Source organism: Mytilus trossulus, chromosome 3 (genome assembly GCF_036588685.1).
Source record: "Mytilus trossulus isolate FHL-02 chromosome 3, PNRI_Mtr1.1.1.hap1, whole genome shotgun sequence".
NCBI lineage: Eukaryota > Metazoa > Mollusca > Bivalvia > Mytilida > Mytilidae > Mytilus > Mytilus trossulus.
Genome location: NC_086375.1, coordinates 67,732,836 through 67,743,543, shown reverse-complemented (window position 1 = coordinate 67,743,543; position 10,708 = coordinate 67,732,836). Strand labels below are relative to the sequence as shown.

At 34.1% G+C, this 10,708-nt stretch overlaps 2 protein-coding genes across 2 annotated transcripts; one reads left to right on the top strand and one right to left on the bottom strand.

Moving 5' to 3' along the window:
* The first annotated feature begins 214 nt into the window (after positions 1–214).
* On the top strand, positions 215–1,489 carry LOC134710978 (probable G-protein coupled receptor B0563.6). The gene has a single exon (XM_063571401.1). The coding sequence runs from the start codon at positions 215–217 to the stop codon at positions 1,487–1,489; it is 1,275 nt and encodes a 424-aa protein (XP_063427471.1).
* Positions 1,490–7,180: 5,691 nt separating this feature from the next.
* On the bottom strand, positions 7,181–10,708 carry LOC134712202 (uncharacterized). The gene is made up of 2 exons (XM_063573520.1): positions 10,587–10,708; positions 7,181–8,683 (listed from the first exon to the last, which is right to left on the bottom strand). Exons 1-2 carry the CDS (start codon positions 10,588–10,590, stop codon positions 7,272–7,274), a joined length of 1,416 nt encoding a protein of 471 aa, XP_063429590.1. The 5' UTR covers positions 10,591–10,708; the 3' UTR covers positions 7,181–7,271.

Sequence of the window (10,708 nt, the reverse complement as noted above, 5' to 3'; positions counted from 1 at the left end):
GACTCTCTGTTATGACAACATTGTCCAAATTAACAGATGAAGTTTTAAATTTAAGCTTCATCTTTAAAAGTATTTTGTATGCGATTTCATTAGCAGTATCATGCAATGTAAATGCTTTGAATTCGATAACTAGTTTTATTTTATTTTTCAGGGGAAGTTATAACATTGCCTTAGAATCATTTCAATAAAACGAAGACAACATACTGAGATAAAGATGTTCACCCACACTTTGATTTTAGTATTGTTATCAGCCCAGCTAACTGCTACAACAAATAATACGTCAGACCAAAGTGATATTGTCAGATATGGACAAGAATCTTCTACTAATGGCTTTCAACATGGATCTAAAGTAACTGTCGCTGATATTATAAACTTCACTTCTATTTTAAATGTGACTAGTAATAGTCCTGATAAGAATATGCATGAGGTAAAACACTCAAATGAGGATTCGTTAAAAAACACCCTGAAACAGATCGATTATATCCAAAATGTGTATATTCTTCCACCAGTTTGTTCTGTTGGTTTGGTTGGAAATTCCTTAGTTGCATTAGTTTTATTTGAACAAAGCCGTACTAACTCTTCGTTTGTATATATGTTGGCACTGATTGTCTCAGACATAATCAGCTTAATTTCAGATATGTTGGCTTCACTGTCTTTGATTCTTCAACAGTTTGTTTCTGAAGCATCAGAGAAAATACTTATCCAAGTCCGATATTGGAATCTGATATTTGTATCATACATTTTTCGATGTACTGCTATTAATATTTTATGTGTACTATCTGTTGAAAGATTCATAGCTATTAAATACCCATTTCACCTCAAGTCATCTATTACAGTGAAGTATCCAATGATTTTCCTGTTTATTTCTTTATTTCTGGCAGTTTTAACTAATATACCAAAAGTAATAAACATCAAATTTGCAGAGATTAAGGTAGAAGGAACAAATGATACTGCCTTTAAACCTATTTGGACGCAATTTTATATGCAAAATGAGGAGCAGGCAGGTACAATTATTCTTATCTCGAAAATCTTAACTGGACCAGTCCCAATAGTCTTGTTTTGCGTAATGAATGGACTCATTCTCCATGGAATATACCTTAACAAGAGAATGCTTTCTGCCCTAGGTGCTAGTAATGTAAGTCGAAACCGAAGCATTAAAAATGTTCAAATCAAGTTGTGCAAGATCTTTCTTGTGCTTTGTCTGACAAACATACTTGCATTTCTACCAAATTCTCTCATTATATTTATTGGAAGGCTTTTCCCTGATTCCGGACTAAACAATGTGTCATCAGAAACTTCAAGATTTTTCATGCATGCTGGAAATATTCTCCGTGTCCTGAACAGTGCTAGCGATTTTATTGTCCTTATTGCTATGTCTTCTGACATCAATGATGCTGTGAAGAAGAAGTTTATATGTATCAGTACGCAATTTCGTAATACGGAAGACACCGCTTCTACGTTAAAATTCCAATCATCTAGAGTTGAATGAACAATAAAATATTACCTTGTTTTATAACGTCCTTTTTATAATTAACAGATAGATAATACTTTCAACGCTGTCTTTTCAAGATTAAAAAAGAAAACAAATGTTTTTGTTATCTTTACTACATAACGATGTTTCTGTGTATCTTGCCCGCTTTGACAAAATTATGCATTTGCATCGCTACCATATTGACCAGCATATAGTTATCAAATGTACCAGGATTATAATTTAGTAATCAAGACGCGCGTTTCGACTACATATGACTCATCAGTGACGCTCATATCAAAATATTTATAAAGCCAAACAAGTACAAAGATGAAGAGCATTGAGGATCCAAAATTCAAAATAGTTGTGCTAAATATGGCTAAGGTAATCTATGCCTGGGATAAGAAAATCCTTAGTTTTTCGAAAAATTCAAAGTTTGGTAAACAGGAAATTTATAAAACAATGACCACATTATAAATATTCATGTCAACACCGAAGTGTTGACTAATGGGCTGGTGATACCATCGGGGACGAAACGTCCACCAGCAGTGGCATCGACCCAGTGGTGTAAATAGTTATCAAAGGTACCAGGATTATAATTTAGTACGCCAGACGCGCGTTTCGTCTAAATTAGACTCATCAGTGACGTTCATATCAAAATATTTATAAAGCCAAACAAGTACAAAGTTGAAAAGCATTGAAGATCCAAAATTCTAAAAAGTTGTGCCAAATACGGCTAAGATAATCTATGCCTGGGTTAAGAAAATCCTTAGTTTTTCGAAAAATTCAAAAATCCATATGCCTGTTCATTGTTATCACATTGATAGCATATTTCTTGTACATCGCTATTATATTGTTAAAATATTTCCCATGTATTGTTACAACATGTAAACAATGTGCCCTTGTATTGCCGTTACCACATTGACAAAAAAAAAACCTGGTGATCTTTAGCACATTGGAAAAAGGGTCAAGTGTGTCGTTACTTATTGAACACAATTCATGTTTTTCGTCATCACATTGATAAAATTTTCCTGTATATTGTGAGCACATTTACCAAAATCAATTCGTATGTGTTATTGCCTCATTAACATTATGTGTATCAATATCCCCTTTAACTAACATTAGGTAAAGTGAGAGGTTGGGTCTGTGTTTTTCGTGTTAGTTGGTGTTTTTTTCCAATGTAGAACGGGATCAAATTGAATAACACTCACTTTGCAAGTATAATAGTTTTATACATGATTTTCCGACTAACGTTTATTGGTAGACATTTTTTAGCGCAATAGGATCACATATCTCTACATTTTCATTTTTTTTTCATCGTCCCGGTTATATCGCTTCTCCTGATGTTGCAAAATAATATGAATCACAAAGGAGGCGTTTGATACCTTTATAACATATTTTTAAGACATTACTAAAACTTTTTAAAGGACAATCAAAGATAATAATAGAGACACATATAGCTATAAATATAATTTTAAATCCTTTTCCGATTTAGGACTGCGAACTCATACCAACTGGGGACTGAATTGCCCCGGAAAGGCCAGAAGTTCCTGTTCAAAATTCAAATATGGTCGAAAGACTGACATCTATATGACTTTTCCATCATACAATGCTAATCAACGTTTAAAAAGTGAAGAGAAAATGCGTTATAAGTTAACATTTGCAGTGTGAAATTTTATACGATATGTTTATACCGTAAATGACCACTCATACAAATAGACCCTAGCCTGTAACCCTACTTACTTTGATTGTGTAATTCATCTAAAAATAAAGAGGCTCGCCACTGTAAACCACAGTTTAACTTAGAACCATTTTGTAAAAAAAAACACAAATAAATTATTCTCAGAAACCGTTTTTGACTTGAATAATGAATTCAGACGAATTCTTTAATCTGTTTGATTAAAAAATTAAATTAAATCCAACAAAGCTATTTCCATGAAACACAAGTTAGCTTAGAAGCCTCTGAGAAAGATATACAAACAGCTTTTTGTTAGAAACCATTTCACACTTTTAAACAAAAGCATGCATAAACGATACAATAGGGTTTTAAATACCAAACAGAATGCTAGTATATTTACGATTAAGCCCACTAATTCTTTCAAAAAGCCTGTTAGATCTGCTCTAAATTTTCATTGAATAAAGGGAAAGTATCCACTTTAGATTACAATTCATATCATGCCACGGACAGTATGAAAAACCAAAATAACGTACAAATTTCTACAAGTAACATTAATCCATTACAATCCACACTCATTTGTGTCCACACTGGCAGACTACAATCAACAACTACCTATTTATTCGTACTGGTCAATGTAATACAATTGTAAAACTTTAACAACGTTTAAATAGATTTCTATAAATCTCTACAGTAAAACCTGTATAAACCAGCCGTCTACAGGACTATGAAAAAGGGCCAGTTTGGACAGTGAGCTGGTTTATTTAGGTTTCCGTTTTGACCGGAAGTAAATGACTTGTGAAGTCCGATATTTTGCATGTAAAAGTTTGACTCTGATTGTTAATTATATCTAATAAATTAAAATACTTTCATTCCGTTTTTCATTGTTTGTTTTTGCACCATACTCGCGTTGTTTGGATTGAGAGACGAGAATTACGATTTACTTCCATGATCATTAATTTGAAACGTTGGAATGATGATTAAAAAGTCAGAATATTATCAAACGTAATTTCATCACTTACGAAGCTTTGTCGTACAGTGTACAATACACATTGATTGTTGTCTTCTGGGTGTTTTTCATTATCAGGGTCATTGGTTTAGGGGTTCACATCAGGGAATCCAGGATTTCGAAATCATGATGTAAATTTCTTACTCAGCGATTTTTTTTTTATTTAATTTACAATGTTAGTTCAATTCGAGGCATATTCGGTGTGTCTTTACGTTGAATTGACTAGTTTATAATGTTTTAATAAATAATACAGCTCACTACTGTACGATTTCAAGTAAGCAGTTTAACACCTGACTAATTGATTATCATGAAAAGCCATATTGTATAGATAAGTATGTTTTGATTGCATATCGGGCTTGAAATTAATTAGACAAACCGGTTTAGACAGGTAAAAATTAAGGTAATTAAGAGTATTGGGACTGCATAATAAGACCGGAATTCGGAATACACAGGGTTCGGTTTACACATTGTGTTTTAACTGGCGGACAGCAACAGTCACACCAGCATACAAAAAGGCAAAAAGTACAAACCAGCAATTTACAGACCAATATCTCTCACATGTATTTGCTGCAAGATCACCGAACACATTGTTACTAGCCACATTATGAAACATGCTGAGACAAACAACATTCTTTATCCACTACAACATGGATTTCTTAGTTAACGATCCTGCGAGACTCAACTCTTAGAATGCATTGATGACCTAACAAAGTATCTTCAATTGGGAAACAGTGTGACCTACTGATATCGGACTTTTCAAAAGCATTCGACTAGGTATCTCATAGCATACTCTTACACAAACTCAATCATTATGGAATCAGGGGAAAGACCAACATCTGGATAGAAACGTTCCTGACAAATAGAACACAAGTAGGAGTAGTTGACGGTGAACAGTCGGACACAGCAAACGTAGAATCTGGGGTGCCACAATGGTAAGTCTTGTGCCCTAGCCTATTTTTATTTTAAATAAATGACCTAGCAAATGACCTAGCAAATGACCTAAATTCAACAGTTCGTCTCTTTGCTGATGATACAGTAGTCTACCTAACCATCGCCTCAGATACTGATTGCCAACACCTACAGTCGGATCTAGATAAACTAGCACTGTGGGAGGAGAAGTCGAAAATTGAGTTTCACCCAGAAAAGTGTAGCGTACTGACTGTCTCCAGAAACAAAAAGCCAATCAAATGGGACTACGTATTACACGGCCACGTACTAAAACATGAAACATCAATTAAGTATAAAAGCTGTACCCTCACAAACGAACTAGACTGGGGAGAACACACCAACAACATTACCAGCAAAGCCACAGAAATTTACACATTGGCTCTAAAAGCATCAAAGAGCAAGCTTACAAAACTCTAGTAAGGTCCTAACTAGAATATGCCACAACAGTATGGGACCCATAATATCAGAAACATATTTACCAAATTGAAAAAGCTCAAAGGAGGGCTGCACGATACGTCACAAAGCGCCACAGAAATAGATCAAGTGTCACAGATATGATTAGGGAGTTGGATTGGAAAAGTCTACAAGAAAGATACAGAGAGGCCAGGCTCGCAATGATGTACAAGATGGTCAACGACAAAGTAGCCATCAACAAAGACTCCAAATGTACCTCCAAAGACCTATCAGAATATCCAGAAAGACACAACAGCATGGATACATGGTACAAACAGCAACCAAAGACTGCAGGAAATGGTCCTTCTTTGTTAACACCATCAAAGACTGGAACAAGCTTCCCCTGAGATTGCCAGAGCAAAGTCATTTGAGACATTCAAATCTCTTATGACCAACTTTAAGAAATAAAGTTGAACTTTGTTTTTATCCCGTTTGCAACCATGCAGAACCAATTTTCCAGTATATTCAAAGTTGAATGTAGTCAGTAAATGGACGAAAAAGAAGAAGAGAGACTTTGAAGGGGGAAAATGGAACTTTAATTTTCGGCCGGAATGGACAGGAAACCGGTTTATTCAGGGTCCGATTTACTCGGGCTTAACTGTATATATGTAGGACTCAAATCTATGTTGGGTTCCAAATCTATGGCAGATTCCTAATCTATGGTAAATGTGACGTCATGTCATTCCATATCTATGGCAGATTTTTTACAATCCTAATCTATGGCAAGTTTTGTAGTTTCCTAATCTATGGCGGATTTTATTGTTTCAAAATCTATGGCATTTTTTTGGCAAATGGAATACAATGTAGGACTCAAATCTATGGTGCGTTCCAAATTTTAAATCTATGGCAGATTCCTAATATCTGGTAAATGTGATGTCATGCCATTCCAAATCTATGGCATATTTTTTACAATCCTAATCTATGACAAGTTTTGAAGTTTCTTAATCTATGCCGGATTTTTATTGTTTCAAAATCTATGGCAATTTGTTTTGCAAATGGAAAACAATGCATTACATTTTCGACCAATGACTTGTCTTAAGAAAGGGGAAAAGGAAATATACGACAACGGGAACATGTAACAAATAAAAATCAACAGTTTGATTTTTCAAATAATATTTATTTCAGCGATATCGTTAATTCATCTTTTTTATTTGAAATAAATTTGTATCCGGTAATTTGATTTTTCACTTTATAATCTTTGCCAGCTTTAGACCGTAGACGACAACTACCAAAACTCCCTTTTAAAAATATGCGATACTGAAAATAGCGGTGCCCTTATTCATCGCGGGCATTGACCGGTACAGCAAATCTTGTCCCTCTTCGGAATAGTAGGTCATATCTTCCTTTAAACCACCGGCTACTTTTTGTCAGGAAAATAACTTCATCTTGAATAGTGTTCAAATATATGGGTTCCGCCATCGTTAGCGGCGGCGAAGATGTAATATGGCGTTATTCAATTGTGACGTTATATGTAACTCTCTCCCCCAGATCTGCCATAGATTTGGAGAAAATAAAAATCTGCCATAGATTTGAGTTCTTTAGCGTTTGTAACGTCACATTTACCATAGATTTACCATAGATTAGGAATCTACCATAGATTTGGAACCGGCCATAGATTTGATCCTACATATATTAAAGTGTTGTAAATCTATAACTGAAAACCGAACTATTTGAGAGATTATTGTTTCTTGAATAAAACATTGAATTGAATGCCGAATCTACAAAAGAAAATTTAAGTTTATGTTATAAAGTTTCTGCAATTTCTTTACAAAATCAGAAAACTGTTCATCGGAGCAGGAGGTAAGGTTTTTACCTTTAAGCTCCTCATTGGTCACTACTCCTGTTTGCACGTCTGTGTTGTGCCAGTCTGTGTATTTTTCTAGTAAGTAATAAATGGTGCTCTTCATGTATTCACATTTATCAGTAATTGTGTACCATTCGCTCATGTCTGGAATATTTTCCACTGAGATGGCGGTCTTGACGAAATGGACAATTTGATACCACAATTTCACCCACAAGTAGCAGAATGCAAATCTTCTGGAGTCATAAAAATCCCATCCTGTCCAGCTATGGATTGGAAATTCCAAAATATGTCCCCAAGTATTCATGTCTCGTGCGAAGAAACATGGCATACGTAGGTTATGAAAACAGGAAGACAGATAGTCTAGAACTTTGTTTATGCATTTTGCATCCAAAATGGAATAAGTGCATCCTTTGCTACCATAAACATGAAAAAGGAAAGCTGTTTTAAGTACATAAGATGATAAATTCATGCATTTTCCTTTGAAGTTCATTTCTCCAGTAAGAAGACATTTTAATATCTTGTAGCATTTCTTGTGATGTTCGTCGAGGTTTTTCATAAGTTCTAGCTCTAGAGCTGCAAAAGAAATAAAGTAACATGTCGGCTCGGGAAAGTGTTGAGTATGACAGGATTTGATAACAATGTGACAACCAAGCTTCATCAGAAGTTCTTTATACTCCGATGGAAAACCTTCACATTTTGCTACTGACTCCAGACATGGATGATCTATTGACATCATAAGATCAATTCCTATATGCATTCTTTTTATGGGAACCATTAACCAACGGTCTTTGTCTTGGCTGGTTGGTTCAGAAATTCCTGTCTTCTTGACATATGTAAAAAGCAATTTATCACTTTCGTTTTCTTCATGTGTTAAAATCCTTTGGGGTATTTCAACAGACAATTTTGACAATTTTTGAAGTTTTGACACATTCTTCCAAAATTCTGAGACAATGAACTTAGGAGTATTCTCATAATGAACACTACAACAATATATTTTGAAACAGTGATTGCCATCTTTTAACTCAATTCTTTTATACCAAGGATTACATCCATCATGAAGTTCAATATCATCTCCTGAAAGCGCGTGCAAAACTATCATATAGTCGAATTCGTCTAAGTTTCCTATTTTAGTTTTTTCATAAAAACTTCCTGATGGAACGATTTTAGAGATTTTAAAACACGGATATTCTGTTTCGACTGATCGCAATATTTTGTGAATTAATTCTTTGACGGCTGATTCAATGGCTACTGTTTCTAATTCCTTTTGTTCTATTTGACACTTATTGCGAACAAGATTTCTAAGGAATCCGCATTGATTAGAGTAAGCTTTAAAAAAAGAAAGATACAAAAGATATAAAAAAAGATTGATAGTTAAGCAAAAACTAAATGTTAAATGGAGAACACAATGGAAAAATCAGAATATAAAATAAATATCTTCTCAGCTATAGGTTAAGTATTCATGTTCGATTTGTTGTTTATAAGATTTATTCATTACATTCGAATTTAATGCACGATTACATCCTTATAGATCACTTCCATGATTAATACTGCAGGCAGGTAAATAACACCGATATAGTATCGTTACTTGCTTTGAGATAACTAAAGAAAATAAGTTCCAATTTTTTGGTTCAATCATTATTTAAAGTGAAAAAGTAAAATAACAATTCGCTTTTAGCAGCCAGTATGGATCAATTTGGTCAAAATAAGCTAAGAAACATCGATGATGAATTAATCACTTGCAAGTAAATAATTCGACCTCATTGAATCCGTATTCATGTGAATTTCAATTTTACCACTTAGCTAGGGATGGATTACACATGTTTGATACGTGTTCGGTTATTAAAACAAAAGAATATCAACATTGAAAGTGAAACAAACGTAAATCATATGATTGACTTATTCGATCCACAAAAAAAACATTCTTACACAGGTAAAATAAAAAAATAACTCATTTATTAACCTTACTTATATAGTTATCAAAGGTACCAGGATTATGATTTAGTACGCCAGACGCGCGTTTCGTCTACATAAGACTCATCAGTGACGCTCACATCAAAATATTCATAAAGCCAAACAAGTACAAAGTTGAAAAGCATTGAGGATCCAAAATCCCTAAAAGTTGCGCCAAATAAATGAAATCTAATAGACATAGAAATATCGGTTTGCACGAGAACCATGTCTATTTATGCTTATGTGTATGTTTATACTGTGTTATCGTAGTTTCTGGGGTCGTCTCGGTTGTTAACTTGATGGCGTCTGAACTTATAAAAAGTAATTCTGATATATGTTATCTAGTTTATGCACTATTAACTTTTTATTCAAAACTTATTATAAATTGGATACGTGTTTTAGTATGTTATAAATCATATATGAGAATTTGAGTTAAATCGGTGAATGTGATGTTGACAGCTAGAGCCCCTTTAAGCGTGTCAAGTGTCAATAATTTACTTTACATTTGTTTGTTTACGTTAACAGTTAATTTCTTTTGACTTATTTAGTTTAAACATAAGTCTTTTATTTCAAATAAAAGATTTCTATTGTTTAAACACGAGAAACAGATAAAATTGAGAATAGAAATGGGGAATGTGTCAAAGAGACAACAACCCGACCAAATAAAAAACAACAGCAGAAGGACGCTTCCGGGTGCGGGAATTTCTCGCTACATTGAAGACCTGTTGGTGACCTTCTGCTGTTATTTTTTTATTTGGCCGGGTTGTTGTCTCTTTGCCACATTTCCCATTTCCATTCTCAATTTTACTATTTGTCTTTTGAAAATTGACGTGAATTATTTTAATTTTGTTCTGACGAGTTAAGTCATCTCCATTTGTTTTACATTGTTTTACAGGGGCCTTTTATAACTGACTATGCGGTATGGGCTTTGCTCATTGTTGAAGGCCGTACGGTTACCTATAGTTGATAAAGTCTGTGTCATTTTGGTCTTTTGTGGATAGTTGTCTCATTGGCAATCATACCACATCTTCTTTTTTATATCTGATCTTTAAAATATTGTGTTGATATACCACAGTCCTAGTTAAGGGGCGGGGTTGATAGCTCATTAACATGTCCAACCCCGCCACATTCCTAAATGGTCTGTCACTAGCAATGAAAGTATGTCAGAAGCAAGTGGTCAGATGTGCACAGCACTACTGAGATGCCACAGGATTTGAAACTCAATAAAAACTTCATTAAATAATGTTAAATAAAAGGAAGATATAATTATATTACTTACCCATAGTCTTAAATCGTCGACATACAATATTGAGTTATATAAACTTGATAGATTAAAGAAGATTGTTTTACGCTGAGGTTTTACACTTCCATTTCAGTATAAATTATACATTTGTACTTCCT